This window comes from Vombatus ursinus, unplaced genomic scaffold (assembly GCF_900497805.2).
Source record: "Vombatus ursinus unplaced genomic scaffold, bare-nosed wombat genome assembly UNPS02014818.1, whole genome shotgun sequence".
Classification (NCBI taxonomy): domain Eukaryota; kingdom Metazoa; phylum Chordata; class Mammalia; order Diprotodontia; family Vombatidae; genus Vombatus; species Vombatus ursinus.
This window is the reverse complement of record NW_020954596.1, coordinates 9,629,387-9,649,807: the sequence shown is the minus strand read 5'-3', so window position 1 is coordinate 9,649,807 and position 20,421 is coordinate 9,629,387. Positions and strand designations below refer to the sequence as shown.

The 20,421-nt window shown below is 44.3% G+C and overlaps 1 protein-coding gene across 2 annotated transcripts in view; it reads left to right on the top strand.

Annotated features, from left to right (window-relative positions):
- MFSD10 (major facilitator superfamily domain containing 10) overlaps nt 1–20,421 on the top strand; it is a 36,636-nt gene that overhangs the window by 8,559 nt on the left and 7,656 nt on the right. For both annotated transcript variants that reach the window (XM_027836450.1, XM_027836451.1), the window contains exons 4-12: nt 743–846; nt 2,604–2,762; nt 6,028–6,216; nt 9,734–9,842; nt 10,482–10,593; nt 14,078–14,186; nt 14,478–14,568; nt 16,428–16,475; nt 19,223–19,312. In XM_027836450.1, coding sequence (XP_027692251.1) covers nt 743–846; nt 2,604–2,762; nt 6,028–6,216; nt 9,734–9,842; nt 10,482–10,593; nt 14,078–14,186; nt 14,478–14,568; nt 16,428–16,475; nt 19,223–19,312 — 1,011 coding nt within the window. The remainder of the gene's footprint in view (nt 1–742; nt 847–2,603; nt 2,763–6,027; nt 6,217–9,733; nt 9,843–10,481; nt 10,594–14,077; nt 14,187–14,477; nt 14,569–16,427; nt 16,476–19,222; nt 19,313–20,421) is intronic.

The window sequence follows — 20,421 nt, the reverse complement described above, 5'->3', positions numbered from 1 at the left end:
ATTTGGAGAGGATGGAAGATGGCTGGTTACAAATAATAGCTAGCATTTATATCATGCTTTAAGATTTGAAAAGGACTGTAGAAATATTATCTCATTTGATCCTCCCAACAACTCTGGGAGGTACAGTTTTACAGTTGATGAAACAGGAAAACAGAGGTTAAGTGACTTGCCCAAGGTCACAAAGCCAGTAAGTATCCAAGGCTGAATTTGAACTCAGGTCTTCCTGACTCTAGATCCGGGGCTCTATTCATTGTGCCATCTACCTACCTATTATTATTATTATTATTAGCATGATTCTTAGGACTGTACCATAATTATGGTTTTCCAGCATTTTGGCCTCAGTATAATTGTAAAGTCCAGGAAGTGTGTCATTAGTGTTCTCTCGGTCACGCCCTCAGCCCCTCTCTCTGGCTTAACCAAAATGCTTGTCCTGCCCTCCATTCTGATCCTTCTCCCCATAGAGATTAATGGCTGATGATAGTTTAAGGTATATCATCCTGCTGGCACATCTGTATGTGCCCAAGAAACCGTCAGCATTCAAAGAAAACCATGTATCATGACAGAATTTCAGAACTTTGGACAGGCCCTTTAGGATAGGGTTCCCTCCACTGATTCTCTTGCCTTTTGGACAGTCCCTCAGAGGCGAAAGCCTAGCTTGGCCGTAGAAAAGGGCTCCAGAGGAAATGTGTGGAAATCATTGCTGATCCAAGGGGCAGTGAGGCTAATGGTCTCTCTCTTTCAGGTTTGATTGGCTCCATCTTTTCCATCCTGCAGTTTTTCTCCTCCCCTCTCACTGGGGCAGCATCGGATTCCTTTGGGAGGCGGCCGTTAATGCTGCTGACTTTGGTATGACTGGTCAGGGTCTGTAGACCAGTGGTTGTACAAATACTTGTGTAAACAACCTTTATCTCCCATGCCCCAAGGCAGGTATTTACCTGTTAAAAGAGAGATAGGCAGTTAAATGGAACCTTAAGATGACAGGGTAAATTTGAGAATACAGTATCTGCTTAAAGGAAGGTAATTGACCCTCAGTGAAACCTCTGAAGGCTTGGTCAGAGAAATTACCTCCTTTTTTTTAAATTTAATTTATTTATTTTTAGTTTTAACATTCACTTCCATAAGCTTTTGAGTTTTAAATTTTCTCCCTCTCCCTCCCCAAGATGGCGTGCAATCTGATATAGACTCTACATAAATATTCATATTAAACATATTTTCACATTAGTCTTGTTGTAAAGAAGAATTAGAACCAATGGGAGGAACCATGAGAAAGAAGAAACAAAACAAAAAGAAAGCAAATAGTATGCTTCCATCTGCATTCAGACTTCTTTCTCTGAACGTGGACAGCATTTTCCATCATGAGTCTTTTGGAGTTGTCTTAGATCCTTGCATTGCTGAGAAGAGCTAAGTCTATCATAGTTGATCATCACACAATGTTGCTGTTACTGTATAAATGTTCTTCTGGTTCTGCTCACTTCACTTAGCATCAGTTCATGTAAGAGTCTCCAGGTTTTTCTGAAGTCTGCCTGAGAAGTTACCTCTTGTTAAGACTTATTGAAGTCTCTTCATTTTACTTTGGCTAATGAGGTGGCTCATATTTTTCAACTGTCTTTGGTTAGCTGCCTTTGAAAAAATAAATTTTATTAATTTTAATTAATATTAAAATTAAATTAAATTATATAAAATTAAATTAAAATATTAAAATTAAAATTAATTTAATTAATATCAAATTCTATTAATTCATTTTGTCTCTGTCATTTCAAGGAGGGTGATCTCCCTGGACTAAACTCTCCTTTGCAATGAAGAAAAATAATTACATAAAGATACCTGACACAGTTACCATAATTGACAATGTATGTAACATTTGACCCTAACACGCTTGTGCCTCTGCCATGAGGAGGGATATATGTTTCATTATTTAACTATGACTGGTTTTTCATGTATTCAGAATCTGACTTCCTTCTAGTGATCAAAGCTGCCTTTTTTTTTTAAATTAGAAGAATGAGCATAGCATAATAGAAGCAACATTGGATTGGATGTCAGGAGACTTGGATTTCATTCACTCAGTAAACATTTATTAAGTCCCTACTGTGTGAGGCACTGCGCTTGCTAGGTTCTTAGAATGCCAGAGTTGATACAGTGCCATCTCTGCTGCTTAAAAGGCTTTTAGTATGATGGAGGAAAGACACGTATGCAAACACAAAGCAAGGTATTCTGAACAATGAAAAGAGTGAACTAGAACTCCCTTCTAGCTCTGAATTCTATGATCCAACTGGTCAAGCTTTTAAAGAAACTGTCACTGCTCTGACCAAGCCTTCAGAGTAGCAGCTGCTGATAATTCCTAGATTCCACAGGGATTGGAAAGATAAATGCAAAGTGGAAAAATCTGTGGATTTCCCCCCCTTATAAATAAGAGGGTGTGATGTACCCAGGGGATGGGAAAAGAATACGGGTCAATATGGCAACGCCTTTGGAGCCTCTGTCTCTGCCTGGAATTTGTTGCCATTTGGTTGACCTCAGGGCCACATGAGCTCTAGTCCTGTTTGATAGGCTCCGAGGTGAGGACAGGACTCAGTATAACAACAGCTTCCCTTGCTTGCCCATAGGTGGGGCTAATCACATCCTATGCATTGTGGGCCCTCTCCAGAAGCTTCGGAGCCTTTCTGCTCTCCAGGGTAATTGGAGGAATCAGCAAAGGCAATGTTAGCCTTTCCACAGCTGTCATTGCAGACCTGAGTTCACCCCAGGCTCGGAGCAAGGGGATGGTGAGTCATGGATTGTTCACTCTGCTATATCCCCTTAAATCTCCTTCATTCCTCCCTGTTGTACCGGAGGGCTTAGGCCAGATAGAAGCCAGCAGAGCTTCTTACCCTATTAGCCATGCCTCTATTTGCTTCTCTGTCTATCTTGCTTTCTTCATCACTTGTACCCTCTGGGCCTCAGTTTCCCCATCTGTAAAATGGGGATGGTGGTTCCTGTCTTGTTGAATTCACGGGGTGGTGTGAAGAGCCAGTGAGATAAAGGAGGTGGGAATGTTATTGTAATCTTTAAAAATGCTATCCTTGTCTAAGGTGTCTCTCCACTTTCTTGCTGGGGGTTATTTAGCAAGCATTTGGACTTTTCAGTTCCTGGTAGACTTTGGGCAGTGACATCTACCATGCAGGGTCAGGTGACCCCAGGGGTCAACAGGAGGCAGCATGATGGAATAAAAGTAAGAGTCCTGCCTGGGAGGTGGGAAACCCGAGTCCTAGTGTTAGCTCTGTTGCTGTGAGATCATGGGAGTGTCAGTTTCCCTCCTATGGGTTTTAATGTCCCCATCTGTGAAAGATGATAATCCCTGCCCTGGACTCACAGGGTGGTTGTAAGGATAAAATAAGAGGGTGGATGGCTTTGAGAAATAGCATAATTTCTTCCAGTTACTCCAAATGTGACTTCTTATGTTCTTAATGTAGAAGGATTAATATATACAAGGGCAGTCATCCTTCAGGAACCTGAGATTTTGTGACAGTATGGATAATCCTTCCACCGACAGATTTTGACTCCTCAAAGTTTAGTGGTTGGTCTTCCAGAGTTGCTACAGTAAGCAAATAAATTAATTTCTAAAAAAAATCATTACCATGTGGCCAAGCTGGTGATAAGCATCTGTGTCTGCCTTAGCTAGGCAGGTTCTTGGAAGATAGCTAGCTACATGGCCTGTCCTTTGATTCCTTGCATTCTTATTTCAGTGGATCTGTAATCTCATTGCAGGGGGTACTTTCTCTAGCTTCTTCTAGATCAGGGTTCATGGACCCCTTGGGCAGTCTGATGAACTGCATGGATCTCTTTTCAGAATAATGTTTTTAAATGCATAAAATCAAATGCAAAGAATTACAAACTACATTGAAATATAGTTATCAAAATATTTAAAAGAAGAACTTTGCAGACCCCCCCCCCCCCATTGATTGGTGCAGATAGTCTATAGACTATCTGTAGACCAGAAGAGTCTGGTACATATCCTCCCATAAATCTTCCTGTGGGGTCCACTCAGTGTGCCAGGGACCTTCTTCTAGATCTCCTGACATTACATGGGTAGCAGTGGCGTACAACCATGGAGTGAAGCACATGAGCCATCCATCCGTTCTATCTCGATTTCCCTATGTGACCAGCTCACCTCCTTTCTTTGTCATATGTTTCTTTTCTGTTATCTCTTTACTTATCCTGTGTACTTCTTTGTTGGTGATGTGTCATAGCCTACTTATGCCTGTTATGTCTCTCCATTGTCTTTTGGATGACTTGTAACTTTGTTTAGAGACTGTGGGATTTCCTGCATTGCAGCCATGTGGCATCACTGGAAGAATATGGACATATGGTGGCAAAGGAACAAATTGCCAAAGATGGCAGGAGATGGAAATAGTCAATGTGGATGGGACTGGGGGAAGATAATCACATTAATACACTATTGGATGAGCTGTGAATTGGTCTAACAATTCTGTGAAGCAATTTGGAATTATGCTAAAAAAAGTGATTAGAATGTTCATACCCTTTGACCTAGAGAAGGGGGTATCCTATGGTGTCCACTGGGGTGGGGGGAGGAGTCCTTGATTTGGTTCTGGGTATTGCAGAGAGATAATGAGGTTTACTAAGTCTCTCTCCCTGAAACTATCTAACTCTGACCAGTTTCCAGGAACAGCTCCTTGGGATATGGAGTGGGGTGTGAGGCTGAGTTATTTTGATGTGGTAGAAAGAACATTGCACCTATATTTGATTCCTGACTCTGACATTTGCTTGTTTTAGACAAGTCACTTAATATTCTCAAATCCCAGTTTTTTTCCCCTAATCTAACCCCCTATTTTATTTTATTTTATTTTATTTATTTTTGGTTAGGCAATGGGGTTAAGTGACTTGCCCAGGGTTACACAGCTAGTAAGTGTTATGAGTTGGAGGCCAGATTTGAACTCAGTTCTTCCTAAATCCAGGGCCGGTGCTCTATCCACTGCACCACCTAACTGCCCCTTTAACCCCCTATTTTAAAAATATTAATAAGTATTTATATTCTCTTTTTTCCTCTCTTCCCCCTGGAAAAAAAATTTTAAATCCTGTAACAAGTACATATAGTACTTGTTACATACATGCATACATTCCTGAATTGACCATGTTCCAAATATCTCTTTATGCCCCTTGAGGTCGGGAGGTGGGTCGCATGCTCAATCATTAGTCCTCTGGAATCATGGTTGGTCATTGAATTGATCATAGTTCTTAAATCTTTCAAAGTTGCCTCTTTTTACAATGTTGTTATTGTATAAATGATTCTTGTGGTGTGCTCATTTCTGCATCAGCTCATCTCAGGTTTCTCTGAAATGGTTCTTTCTGTTAGGTCTCACATCACAACAGTTTTCCGTGACATTAACATGCCATAATTTGTTCAGTCACTTACCAATTGATGGACGTTGCCTAAGTGTTCAGTTCTTTGCTCCTATAAAAAGAACTGCTCTATTTTTGTACATATGGATCCTTTTCCTCTTTTTTTCTTCGAAGCTATAGATCTAGTGGTGGTATTGCTAGGTCAAGGGGTGTATACAATTTGGTAACTTTTGGGGCATAGTTACAAATTGCTTTCCAGAAGGACTAGACTAATTCCTGTTCCCCACTGGTACATGAATATTCCTGTTTTCTCACAGCCCTCCAACATTTGCCATCTTCCTTTTTTTTGGTAAACCTTGCCAATTAAGTGGGTGTGAGATGGAAGCTCAGAGTTTAATTTACATTTCTCTGTTTATTAGTGATTTAGAACACTTTTTCATATGGCTATTTGTAGTTTGAATTTCTCCCTTTGAAAACTGCTTATTCATAGCCTTTGGCTCTTTCTCTAATGGGGAAAAGCCTCTCTTGCTTAAGCTAAAAAATGGGGGTAGTAATACCTGTACTTCCTGCCTCAAAGGATGTGGGACTTGTGCTTTGTAACCCTTAAAGAGCAATAGAAATGTGAGTTATTATTTTTATTGCCATCTCATGTGTAAAGATGCTGTGTTCACGCCACTTTTGCCTCTGCAGGCCATGATCGGGGTTGCCTTTTCTCTGGGCTTCACCATAGGCCCGATGATTGGGGCTTACCTAGCAACGGAGACAGGTAAAGGAGACATCTTCTACTTTCATGCAGCCTTATTGGCTCTAGTGTTTGCCGTCTCTGACCTGGTGTTCGTTTGCTGCTTCCTTCCGGAAACACTCCCCAGGGAAAAACGGGTAAGGCCTCAGAGGGGCTTATTTTAGGTTGGGAGGTTAGAGGATCATAGATTTATAGCTGGAAGGGACCTTTGAGGCCACTGAGGTGTCCATCTTACAGATGATGAAACTGATGCTGAGACACATTCAAGTGAGTTGCTCAGGGTCACATGACTAGAAAGCATCTTAAATGGATTTGAACTTAGGTCTGCTTGACTCCAAGTCCCCTTGGCTTTGTTCAGTTCACTACCAGTTGCTTCTAATTCTGAAAGCTTTCTGATTCTGTGTGGAATGAGTCAGCCCACCCCTCCCAAATCAGGGTAGATGTTTAATATTAATGGCAACAGAAGGGCCAGAGGCAGTCATGGCTGAAAACAAGTGGGTGGATTAATTGAATTAATTGCATGTGTAGGTACACATAACCTTTTTCCCCCCCTTTCCATTTGTGTGGCATATGGTAGAGGGAAGTCAGTAAGTTAATAAGCATTTACACACCTACTATGTGCAGAGGCAGCTCAGTGGATAGAGCACTGGGCCTGGAGTCAAGAAGACCTGAGTTCAAATCCGACCTCAGACACTCACTAGCTGTGTGACCCTGAGGAAGTCACTTAACTTCTGTTTGCCTTAATCTGCTGGAGAAGGAAATGGCAAACCACTCCAGTATCTTTGCCAAGAAAACCCCACATGGGGTCATAACGACTGAACAACAACCGCATGTGCTGGGGTTACACAGAAAGGCAAAAACTGTCCCCGCTTTCACTTTCTGCTGGAGAAAACAGCATATACGTACAGACAGGACGTACACAGTGTAAATGGGAGGTGATCACTGAGGGAAGGCACTGGCCTTGTGTGGGGCAGGAGTGGAAATCAAGCGGGGCCTCTTGGAAAAGGTGGGATTTAAGCTGAGTTTTGAAGGAAATCTAGTTGGTGGAGGTGAGAAGGAAGAGCATTCCAGGCATGGGAGATAGCCATGGAAAGGCACAGGTTTGAGAGCTGGAGGGAGGGAGAGGGAGAGAGAGAGAGAGAGAGAGAGAGTGAGTGAGAGTATGTGTGTGTGTGTGTGTGTGTGTGTGTGTGTGTGAGAGAGAGAGAGAGAATTAATAGGACAGTGTCACTGAATGGTAGAGTAGATGAAGAGAGCTAAGGAGGGATAGAAGACTGGAAAGGGAGGAAGGGCCAGGTTGTAAAGAGAGGATTTCCTGTTTGATCCTGGAGGTGATAGGGAGCCACTGGGGTTATTGAGTGAAGGGGTAGGAGGATCACTTGGGCAGTGAGTGGAGGGGAGGCCAGAGTGAGGAGACACTTGGCACCAGTCAGTGGGCTGGGGCTGTAGTGCAGGGGTGAGGTGATAGGGCCTGCACCAGGGTGGTGGCTGCATACTAGGACAAATGGGGGCACATACGAGAGATGTGGGGGAGGGGGAGTGAACAAGACTTGGTTAGTGGGAGTGAAGACTGGAGGGTGACTCCCTGATGCTTGGGAGGGTGGTGATGTCCTCAGCAGTAATAGGGAAGTCTAGAAGAGGTGAGGGCTTCTGGGAGGGAAAAGAAGGGAGGGAATGAGTTCTGTTTTGGACACATTTAGTCTGAGATGCCTAATAGGCAGTTGGAGATGTGAGACTGGAGCTCAGGAGAGAGGTCAGGGCTGGATATAAGTCTGGCAGTCCTGATGTCGATAGTAACTGAGCCCACGGGAGCTGATGAGATAGTTCAGAAGGAGAGGAGAAGACGGCCAGACTGGGATCTCCAGCAGCAGCCTCACTCAGACCATCACCATCCCCTTATCTGAAAGTGCTCCCAGCTCTGTGGACCCTGCTGGAGCTTGTACTCACCAACTTTGTCTTGGAGACGCCCAGGTCACCTCCATGTCATCATGGTGTACTGAGAAGCACGGGGGCAGAGGCGGTGGGCCTAGTGTTCCACCCCAGGGCCTTTCACACTCTTGGGGCTTTCTGCCTTAGTTCTGCTACCCCACAGTGGTGTCCTTCAGCTGTTTTCCCAGTGGCCTCAGGAAGACCCTGTTCATGTTCCTCATCTGTAAAATGGTGATAATAACAGCTCCTACCTCAGTGGGTTGTTGTGAGGATTGAAAGAGATAATATATGCAAAATATTTCACAAACCTTAAAGAATTTGGTAAATGCTAGCTATTGTTATAATTATTTGAATTATTCCAGCGCTAGAGAAAGAGAGGTGTTAGAGTGTCAGACCTTGGAAACTCTGCCCTATAGCTTAGCTGGGCCTCCTGTGTATGTGGGGAGGCAGATAGGGGTGAAGGAGGGAGGGAAGGACAGAAGGGGAGAAGGGAGGGAAGGAGGGGGGAAGAAAGAGACACTTTTTTTGATAGTCTCATTTTGTCCTTCACCATTTTAGAAAACACCTGAGTTGACTAGTTCTAGGTTAAACTAATTCAGCAGGGTTTTGTGTGTATGTGTGTGTGTGTATGTGTGTGTATGTGTGTGTACGTACATGCATGTGTGCACAGAACTGACCCACGCCTGGGATTCAGTGCATTAGTGTGGCCTTTCTTTGGTTTGTGTGGCTCAGCAGAACCAGTACTGGGCCAGGAGCCCAGAGACCTGGTGTGGATCCATGGGCCAACACTGACTAGCCATGTGAAAGTAGGCAGATCACTTCCTCCCTTTAGACCTTGCTTTCTCATCTGTAAAATGTAAACAGTGATAATCCTTGCACCTTCCAAGGTTGTTATGGCCTCTGCTCTGACCTGGACTGTTGTCGTGGCCTCCTGACAAGTGTCTAGTCTATGCCTCTTGTCTCTCCGCTCTCTCTTACATCCTACATGGGCTACATGCATAGCTCTGAGGGTCCTGTCATCCCCCTGCTGAAAAACCTTCAGAGGCTCCTCAGTGTCTATAGAATAAAACCCTAAATCTTACAAGCCATTCCTTATAACAAAGAAGGTTTCCTTGGCAAACTTTAAATCACAGAAATAGTAGTAGTTGTTAGTTTTGTGGCTTATGGTTTAGTTCAGGTTGCTTCCCCTTTGCTTCTTCTTTTGACCTCCTGATGCCCCAGCAAAAGGCTTACAACACTAGAGTGGAAAGCACTGGCTTGCTTCTCCCCGGTAGGACTGTGGGCTCCTTGATAGCAAGGATACAGATTCTGTAAGGTGATGGGGAACCATTTATAGCTTCTTGAGCAAGTGAGGGATGTGATAAAAGGGATTATGGGACTTAGATCTGGAAAAAAAAAATCTTACAACAGAATCCTGAAACTAGAGGGGGCCTTCAGGATTATTTATTCAAATCTCTTCATTTTATAGATAAGGAAACTGAGGTGGAAGGGATTTATCCATGGATATATAGCTAGTAAGTGATAGACCCAGGGCTTCTCACTCAAGTGCAGTGTTCTTCCCACTACCTTATGATGCCTCCCTAACTCTAGGAATAGAACCACCCTCCCAGCTCTTTACAGAGCAGGCTTGAAGAGGTAGGTCTGGCCTTCTGTTATGCCCTTGGCATTGGCCACCTTCCTTCTGTCTGGGAGGCCATGTCATGGGTGGGTTATTTGTCTCCCCAGGTTTCTTCTGTTCTATCTGGGTTGCAGTCAGCCTCAGACTTGCTCAGCCCAGCTGCCTTATTCCAGTTTTCGGCTGTCACCAGAGGGAAGGACTCCCCCTCCAGAGACAGTAAGGAGCTTCAGTCATACAACTTGAGACCCGAGCAGGGGAGGGCAATGGGAGGACAGGATGGAGGCATGGCCAGAGGGCTTCAGCAGGGTAGTGATGGCCACCAGTTCCTGTAATACCCCTTAGAATGGGAGCTCCTTTCAGTTAGGGTCTCTTTAAGGTCACATAGCAAAGTCTGGGGCAGATCTAGAGCTCAAACCCAGTCCTGAGCCCCAAGTCTCTTGCTCCTTTACCTCACTGTTTGCTGAGGTGGGATGTAGGAAAGTAGAGGGAATGGCTTGGGCCTGGAGCAGGGCAGATTTCTGGGGGGGCTGGTAGAAAGGAATGAGAATATCAAGCAGGGATTCTTAACTTGGGGTCTGTGAATTTTAAAAATAATATTTTGGTTGCTGTGTCTCTATATAATTGGTTTCCTTTGGAATCTATGGATTTTAATTTATGCATTTAAAAGCATGATTCTGAGAAGAGATCTGTAGGTCTCACCAGACTTGCCCAAGGAGTCCAAGACATAAAACAGGTGAAGAATCCCAGGGTAGAGAGGGAGTTGAGAAAGATCAGGTAGGGAAAAGGAAGAAAGGCCTTAATGAACAGACTCATTCTCTGGTGTTTCTCTCCCTTTTTTCCCTTCCTATCTTTCAGAACTCCAGAATCTTAAGGTCCTGGGCCTTGTTTATTTCCTCTATCTCTTCCTGTTTTCCGGACTGGAGTATACATTGAGCTTCCTCACGCACCAGCGCTTCCAATTCAGCAGGTACCTATGTGCATGGAGAGTCCTAGGGCTGGGGTAGTTCAAATTTCTGTGTTTGACTTTCTCAGATGCTTCCCGAATCTGGAGATTGATCTCTCTGTGCCTTCTTTCATTTTGTTCCTTCCTTGGTTTCCATACCTGGAATGCCGCCTCCTCAATGGCACAGTGGAAGAGCCCTGGACTGGCAGTCAGACAAATTGAGTTTAAGTCTTGACTCTGACACTCACTAACTGGATGGCCCTGGGCAAGTCATTGGGGGCAAGTGGGGTAGTACCCATATTGTTGTCTCTGTTTTACAGATGATGAAATCGAGACTCAGAGCCTAATAGTTATTTATTGGTCACATGACTGGTAAAATGGCAAAGCCAGGATCAAATCCAGGTCCTCATTCTATTGCACTGCACTGACTCTTCAAGCCTTAAGGCTGAAGGGGGAGGGTGGGAACATTTACTGTCTGATCTGAGACTTGGTGAACAAGGCCACGTTCCCCCTTCCTACCCCTTGTTGATTTTTCAGGCACTTGTCCCCTCTCAGTCTGTCCTTAGGCAGGTCACCCTTGGCCCATTACTGGGATCACCAGAGGCTTCCTCTTCAAGTCTGATATGTTTGTCCTAAGCTATGAGAGCCCATCCTGAAATGGGGTCTTGGTCAAGTGAACGTTCAGAAGATGAATGTGGCTCATTAGAGGCTCTGGGATTCTCAGAGAGAGTTTAGCCTTCTCAGGTCTGTGTGGTGCTGCTGAATGACACACCTTCTATGACAGTGTTCCTCAGAGGACTCATTTCTCCCAGATACAAAGATAAGATGGGTGGCTTCTGTACTTTTGTGACTTATTTATATTCATAGAACCAGAGAACCACATAAAAGCAGAGAACCTGGATGGGCAAAAAGGGTAAGGGAAGGAAAGAAGGGGGAAAAGACAAGAGGAAGTATGGAAGGAAGGCTTCAGGTGCCGTGTTTCTTGGGCCACGTGCCATGCTTTTTTTTCCCTATGTGCTTTGAGATCTCTGGAAAACAAGGCCCAAATTAGTACTACAAAAATCCTAGAATAGTAGAATGTCATAATTAAAACCTAAGAGGCAAAAAATTAAAAAAAATTTATTTTTAACTTGGAAATCAGCCAATTCTACAAATCAGGTCTTGATTTATTGTTTTGTTGATTAGGCTTTTAAAAAAGTGATGGAAGAAATATAAATAGTGAAGATTAAACTTAAGAGTGTGTCAAAAACAAAGCAGGAACTTGAGGCCATCTAATTCAACCTCTCAATCGATGTAGTAGTCCTCTTTACAGGCTTCCCAATAGATTTTCATCAAGTTTCTACTTGGATACTTTCAGTGATTGGGAACTCAGTGTTTCATGAGGAAACATTCCATTTTTGATCAGCTGCGATGGTTAAAAAATTCTCCCTTATATTGAGATAAAATCTGCCTGCCCTGTGGGCAGAAGAACAGACTTGGGGAGGGGGGTCAGGATCATAGAGCTGGAGGTCACGTTAGCTGTTTTCAAGTACTAGAAGGGGTATCATGTAGTAGGAGGAATTAAGCTTGTTCTTGGCCTCAGAGAAAAGACCTAGTGTCAGTCAGTGGAAGTTGCAGATAGATTTCAATTCCATATATGGAAAAACTTTCTAAAGAGTCTATGTGGAAATTTTTTTCTTTTTCTTTTTTTTTCTTTTTTTTTTTTTGGAGGCGGTTAGGGTTAAGTGACTTGTCCAGGGTCACACAGCTATTAAGTGTCTGAGGCCAGATTTGAACTCTGGTCCTCCTGACTCCATGGCTGTACTCCAGCCATTGTGCCAGCTAGCTGCCCTTCCATGGAGATTTTTTTTTTAAAAACCCAACGTTTGAGCTACCGCCTCACAACCATCAAAGAGACACAGCTAATTAAAATCAGTGACTCAAAAAAAAAAATAAAAACAATGACTCGATGATGAAGTTCTGACAAAACAGGCATTCTCATTTGTTGCTGGTGGAATTGCACATGTAGAATCTTTTCAGAGAGCAGTCTTTCTAGTGCATGCTAAAGTTACAAAAATAATCATATCCTCTGACCCGTCAGTGCTACTGTTGGGAATATACACTGAAACTGTTACCAGAAAACAAGAAAGATACATATGCTCATATAATATTATCATTATTATTATTATTATTATTATTATTATTATTTTCACTTTTTGGTGAGGCAGTTGGGGTTAGGTGATTTGCCCAGGGTCACACAGCTAGTGAGTGTCAAGTGTCTGAGGCCAGATTTGAACTCAGATCTTCCTGACTCCAAGGCCAGAGCTCTATCCACTGCGCCTAGCTGTCCCCTATTATTTTTAATTTTAAAAAGCAACCTAAATGTCCCAACAGTAGAGGAATGGGTAAACAAATCGTAGCACCTCAGTATAGTGCAATTAAAATTAGCAGCATGAAGGATGGTTTCAGAGAAACTTGGGTTCCAGTCCCACTGACAGATGCTGGCTCTCTGACCCTAGGCAAGCACCTCGCCAACTTCTCAGTGCCCCCACACAATTGTAAGACTCTCTAAGATGCCGGAAGGTGCTGATCCATATTGGTAAGGGAAGTTACTTAAGAAGAGCTCCTTAGGGTGTTAGGGTGTGATCATAGTGTAGATTTATAAAAAATGAAATAGGAGAAATATAAAAGAAATCTGGAAAGACCTTTTTGAAATGATTCAAGGTGGGGAAAAAAAAGCAGAAACAGAGGAACAAAGTGTAACTAATGACAGCTATATGAGAGGAAGAGTGAATGAAAAGGAATAGACAAAGAATTCTGATACGAAGATTGGAACAGAAAAAGTAGTGAAATTTACACAAAGTATTGAAGTTGTCGCTTTTGCATGGAATAAATGTCATGCATTGAAATTAATTAGTGTAAATGTAAATAGCTCCTAAGCAAGACTGATTAGTTATAATGATGTTCAGTGTTAAGTTTATACGAAGTATTTCAATGTTTTAAAACGTGCAGTGGACGGTAATGACTTATCCGTCTTTAGGGAGAGGGTAGATGACATGGTGGTGGCTGGGAATAGTGTAGATGCATTTCCTGTTTTGTTAGGGGTTGAACCGGACGCCCGCGAGGCTCTTTCCAGCTCTCACACTGATTTTGAGAATGATGTTCACCACATACACAGGGGTACTGGCATGGAGGGGGCTGTCCCCCTGCCAGGTCTTTTGCCTGCACCACCCACAGAAGGGGGCTGCCTTCTCTTCCCATGAATACTGTTTGCAGCATAGCTGGACTGTCTCAGCAGGCAGGAGCTGGGTTTTTTGGTTTTTTTTTAATAACTCTAAGACTGAAAAGTTACAGAACTGGTTGTGGCTGGACAAAGAGAGGTGGGCTGGGAACGTCCTGGTTATCTGAACAATTCTGCCTCAGTGGGTGGGTGTGGGATCTTGGAAGTAAAAAAAAAACTATCCTCCAGGGACCTGGGCTCTGGCAAGAAGGGCCTTGATACTGATGGTCTATCTCGCTCCCTCCCTAGCATGCAGCAGGGGCAGATGTTTTTCTTTATCGGGATCACCATGGCAGTTATCCAAGGAGGCTATGCTCGACGGATCAAGCCCGGATGTGAGATTCAAGCCGTGAAGCAGGTAACCATGGCTCCCTTGCCCACCCTGATGCCCAACCTGTTCCTCCCTGCCTCCTCTCCCCATCAGGAATGACCCAGGCAAGGGGACCACTTATGTGGACAGTGCAGGTACCATTTTGGGGAAGTTGTCTTCACAACCCTTCCCTTCTCTGGAACTGACCCTTCTCACAAGTACACTGTACCCAGGCCCCTCTTTGTGGGAATTAATCCACTAGAAAAAATCCATTGGTCAGTCTGATTTGGCACAAGACACAAGGGTCTCTAACCACTGTGGAGTTCTGCTTTCTTGCAGGCCATCTCACTCTTGATCCCAGCATTCTTGTTTATTGGATGGGCTTGGAATGTGACGGTGCTAGGTGTGGGGTTGCTCCTGTATTCCTTTGGTGAGTAGGGCTTCCCTGGTGGCAGGTGTGGGGAAGATGCCAGGTGGGTCACTGAAGGTATGAGAGGCTGCTACATTTAGATTTGGAAGAGATAAATACTGTCTGATCACATGTAGTAGGAAATTAATTTCTTCAGTCCTTTCCAGCAAGTTAAATGACTTAATTAAATGACTACTGTGTGCCATGCACTGGGGATACAAAGACAGGACATAAAATAGCCCCTGCCCTCAAGGAGTTTATATTCTGAGGGTGGGAGAGATACAGTGTGTAATCAGAGAAGATATACATGATAATCTGAGGAGAAAGGAGAGAACACTCACAACTAGGGTGATCATGAAAGTTTTCCTAGAGGAGGTGGCATGTAAGCTGTGCCCTGCAGGAAGCAGGGATTCAGAAAGGTGGTGGTGGGGAAGGAGGGCATGCCAGGCATGGGGGACAGCCTGGGCAAAGGTCTGGTGGTACTGAAATGTGCAATAAACCTGGAAAGTTAGGCTGCAGGCAGATTGTGAAAAGGCCAGGGGGTTGATGAATTGGTCATTCACTTGTGCTAACCCTAGGCAAATCACTTCACTTTCCCAGCCTTCAGCATCCTCAGCTGCCAAATATTGTCACTGTCCAGTGACAATACCTACCTACTAAGAAAGTGTGAGGATTAAATGAGAGGTGGTATGTGAAAGTTTTGAAGAGTTAAGAGCACTAATTATACTATAAACAGAAGATAGTATTAATAATTAATAATGCTACCCTGGAGGATTAAGCTAAGGATACTAATATAAGCAAAAAAGACAGTTCCTGCCCTCCTGCCCTCAAAGAGCTTACCTTCTAAGGAGGGAAGACTGTACCAGTTTGGAGACTTGGTGGCTTAGAGTGGAGCATGAAGGATGGTTGGTCTAGGCCCTTCCCCAAAATGGAGGCTCCAGGAAGAACTCAGCAATGAGAGAAGGGGGCCAACCCAGTGGAAGGCAATTCCAGGTGTGAATGCTGCAGGTGTGGTTGGATGCTCCAGGCTGAGGAGGCTCCAGGTGCTGACAAGGTCTAGGATGATATAGCAGCTGAGGACGGAGGTCAAACATACATGCATGCATACATACATACGTACGTACGTACGTACATACATACACTTGCTACATCTCACTTTGGGTCCTGATGGCCTCCCACGTAACCCCATTCATTCTCAACCTTTGTTCTTCCTTCACTTTTCTCCCTACGACTTCCCCCTCTTCCATTCAGATCTTCCCTGCTTGTGGAAAAGAGAGTAAGATAATAACCAACATTTCTGTAGTTCTTAATGCTCTCCTCACAACCCTGTGGGGTAGGTAATTCAGTTGTTAGCCTCATTTTGCCAAGAGCAGCTAAATGACTTATCTAAGGTTGATAAGTGGTTGAGTGAGATCTCAAGATTCGGGTCTTTGGTTTCCCAGGCTGGGGTAAATTTTATTATTTCATACCATAGTCCCAGCCAATGGTTTGCAGAAGTTCTGGGGAGCCACCCAGTGACCCCGAGCGGGAACCTGGGGCTTGCCTGGAGATGTATCCCACCCTGCTACCCGAAGATGCCTTTTGGGGAGTTTGGGAAGACTGTGGGATTAGCTCAGCAGAAAGTAACTACAACCTTGGCAGCCTTAGCTTCTCCCTCCTCTTTGTACATATTCGAGGCCTTAATCAGAGCCACCCGTTGACAGCCCAGAGGTGTTTGTGCAGAAGATGGGGGAGCTTTGCTGGGGGTTATTTTGAGGAATACCCTGCAGGGCTCCAGCTCCTGGCTCAGCCCTCCCTTCCCTTCAGGACTCCTGTGGGTAGAGGGGAACTCCGGGCTGCTCCTGGGGAGGCCTGGAGCTCACGTGGACCTTCTTTTGCAGCTGCTGCCATCGTGGTACCTTGTCTGTCGGCTGTAGTCTCTAGTTATGGTAAGCTTTTTGGCTCGGGGTTGGGGTGGTGAGAGTGGACATGGGGCCCTAAACTACAGGGAGGAATTCTAGGCATCTGAGAGTAGGCCCTCATCTGTGTCAAGGGCACAGAGAGAAGGGACTTACTCATGGCTCTTCTCTATCTGACCCTCCCCCTCCTTTAAAGCCCAGTTCAAATCCCACCTTTTCCTGGAAGCCTTCCATGATTAACCTAGCCCATGCTGATTGCCATGTCCTCTGACTTCTTAGAGCCCTTCCAACCTGGGCCCCTCATTTGGCCCTTAGTATACACTATCCTCAAGTCTTCATTCCCTTGTCAAATTCATATAGACCTTTTCCAGGTAGAATAGAGAGCTCATGAGCTCAGGGACTATCTCTTTCACAAATAGCCAAGTCTAGGACTGTGCATGAGAATACTTGCTGATTTAGTGGTTTTTAGTCTCTCAAGTTTTATTGTACTTCATGTTACTGGCTAGCAAGTAGCCCGGCTGGCAATCAGTAAACATTTATTAAACATCTTCTATTTATCAGCACAGAAACCCGAAGAATAAAACAGCCCTATGGGGAGATAACATGTACATACTGGCATAAATACCTACACATATATATATGTATGCATATATGTGTGCATATATATATATACACACATGTAGCTGTGTATATGCATGAAGATATGCAAATGTATGTATACACAGAACAAATACACAATAAGTACAGAGTATTTAGGGAGGGAGCTCCAGCAGTTGAGGGTAATCAGGACGGTTTTGTGTACAAGTTGGTGTCTGAGCTGCATTTTGAAGGAAGAGGATTCTTTAGAGCACAGGTGAGTGAGAAGGGAGTGCTTACTAAGCATAGGAGGATGGTCAGTGCAGAGGCACAGTAATGAGAGAGAGAGAGAGAGAGAGGAAGTAGGGAGAGAGAGGAGGGAGAGAGAGAGAAAGAGAAGAGAGAGGGGGGAGGGAGGGAGGGAGAGAATACCATGTATGAGGAAAGGGGAGGCCAATTGGTCTGGACCATAGAGTGGGATGGAAGTGATGTATAAAGAGGTGGGAGAGATAGGTTGTGGCCTGTGAAGGGCTTTAAAGCCTAACAGGGATTTATATGTGATCTTAGCAGCAAGAGAGAGCCAGTGGAGTTTTTATAGGGGTGTGATATGGTCTTCACGCTCCATTCTCAAAGGGAAACTACTTTGGCAGCTGGATGGAAGATGTATTGGAGTGGAGAGGGTTTGGAGGCCAGGAGACTGGTTAGAAGGCTATTGGAATAGTCCAGGTGAGAGGTGATGGGGGGCCAGGAGTAGGGTGGTGGTTGTATGAGTGGTGAAAGGGAGAGATAAGAGAGATGCAGTGAAGGCAGAAATGGTAAGATTGAGCAACTCATTGGATATATGGAGTGAGGAAGAGTGAGGTACTGAGGATAGTACTGAGGTTATCAACTTGGGAGACTGGTAGAATGGTGGAACTTTTGACAGAAATAGGAAAGCTTATCAGAAGCATGGGCTTTGGGTGAAAGTTTTGTTGAATTTGAGATTTGTCTGGAACATTCAGTTTGAAACGCCCTGTTGGCAGCTAGTGATTTTGGCTGAAGTCCAGAGGTGAGGTTGGGGCTGATTACACTATCTATATCTGGGAGTCATCTGCATAGAAATAGCATGGGAGCCAAGGCAGTCACAAAGAAACTGTAGAGACATAGAAGAGTTCCAAAGACAGGGCTTTGGGTAACAGCCCAGTCAGGGGCTCTGATAGGGATTGTGTGCTTGCCGAGGAGACTGGAAAAGTCAGAGAGGAAAGAGGAGAACTAGGAGAAAGCCTTGTCTTGAAGTCCCAGGGAGGAAATGTAGCAGAAAGGGTCAAGAAGGATGAAAGTGGAGGCAAAAAACACCAACCATTAGCTTTCTTAAATAAGAAATCACTAATAATTTTGGAGAGAGTAGTTTCAGCTAAGTGATGAGTTTAGAAGTCAGATTGAAGGGGTTGGGGGCAGCTAGGTGGTGCAGTGGATAGAGCTCTGGCCTTGGAGTCAGGAAGACCTGAGTTCAAATGTGACCTCAGAGCTGTAGGACCCTGGGCAAGTCACTTAACCCCAATTGCCTCACCAAAAAAAAAAAAATGAGTGAGATGAAGAAGAGGATTCAAAGAGGATAGACAGCTTTTTTTTTTTCCAGTTCATCTGAGAAAGGGCTAAGAGATACAGGACGAAAACGAGGTGATGGTAGAGTCACATGTTGTGGTTTCCTAAGGACAGAATAAGCGTGGGCATGTTCAAAAGCAGTAGGGGAGGAGCCAGTCTATATGAAGAGATTGAAGATTGAGGGGAAATCTGCTGGAGAAGATGGGAGGGGAGGGGGTCAGGACACAGGTAGAGGGCTTGACCTTGCATGGAGAAGGGCCACTTTATTATCTGAAACATCACTAGCAGTGATCTTTTGATCCATTTGATGTCCCCACAGTAGACAAAGTCAACAGCTACGCTCTCCCCATTGGGCAAAACTGGAGATAACACAAGGCAAATGTCTGTGGTGTATTTTCCATCTCCAGTATTTATACTTTCGCACAAGCCATCCCATATACCTGAAAGGCAAGTTTAAGATGACAACAAGTTTACTAATATGTGAATAAAATGTGTACACCCAGAGATCCAACCACTAGGCATATGCCTCAGATTTAGAAAGGTCCCATATACACCAAAATATCAATAGTAGCACTTTTCGGTAGCATATGTGTTGAAATTACTGTCTCCTTACACAGGCTCAGCGGGTCAGAAAGGCACAATAATGGGGACACTGAGGAGCCTGGGGGCTCTGGCCAGGGCTGTAGGACCCATTGTCTCAGCTACAGGTAAGTTTGGTTTGGGGGAGTGGCTAGGAGTAGGGATGTTCAAACACAGGCTAACTAATATACAAGCATTTTTCAGTTATCTTAGCTCTTTCTCAGCCTTTTTTGCCTCCCTGTTTGGGGACATTTTGTTCATTTGTAGCAGTGATAATCTCAGATTAATCACTTTTGCCATTTTGCTGCTTCTGGTAAAAAGGTGTCACTGAAAATACTCCTCAAGTTGATGGTTTGGGCTTTTCTGGGGCTGTCAAAAATTCATACGGTTGGTTTCAAATGAAGTTCTGCTTTGTGACAAGGAGGTAACTCTAGGTTCCTGAAGGCTCTGCTAGTGAAACATAGGCTCAGACAGGGCCTTCTAGGCTGGTCAGGCTTGGAGTACAGATCTGGTGATGGATGGGTTGGGAATCTGGGGTCCGAGAATGAGCTTAGCTGAGTGTGAAGGTTATCACTAGAAGCTTGGCCACTGGGTGTTGAGAACAATCTGGGATTTCTGGACCACAGCCTAAAATATGGAAATGAAGGGCTCTTGGCAAGGGATGATGCATCCAGGGACAGTTCTGGAGAATAACATCAAGGTGAAACAAGAGGTGTAGATCTCATTAGATAATTGGATTTTATCACTTTGTGTCCTTGTGTTGCTTGTCCAGATAGTTGCAAGGCAGTGTGAGACTCACCCTTAATGGCGGGAGAGGGTAGGTGGGGTGAGTGGGGAGAGTGGGGAGAGGAGTGGAAGTTGTGTCTTTCAGAAAAGGTTTTTCTTGGCTCCCTTTTGATTTCATTGGGGATGTTTTTCTTGCCACCAGGCATTAGAATGCTAGGTAAGGGGTGGGGATTTAGGGTTGCTCCTCTTTCCTCTAGTGCTTATTATAAGTTCCAAGCTTTAGGGCTTAATTAATGATAACTAGTTATGAATCCCAGGGGTGAAGAATCGGGTAGCGAACAGGTAAATCTGTGCAGAGACCCAAAGAACCTATTAAGAAATTTCATCTCTAAAGTGTACTGACTCCATTAGGTGTGGTTTCCCTATGACCCTTCACCATTAATACATGGTATTAGATCATCTTTCCTTACATATATGACCTGGGAGTTAGGAAATTGGGTTTCTATTCCCA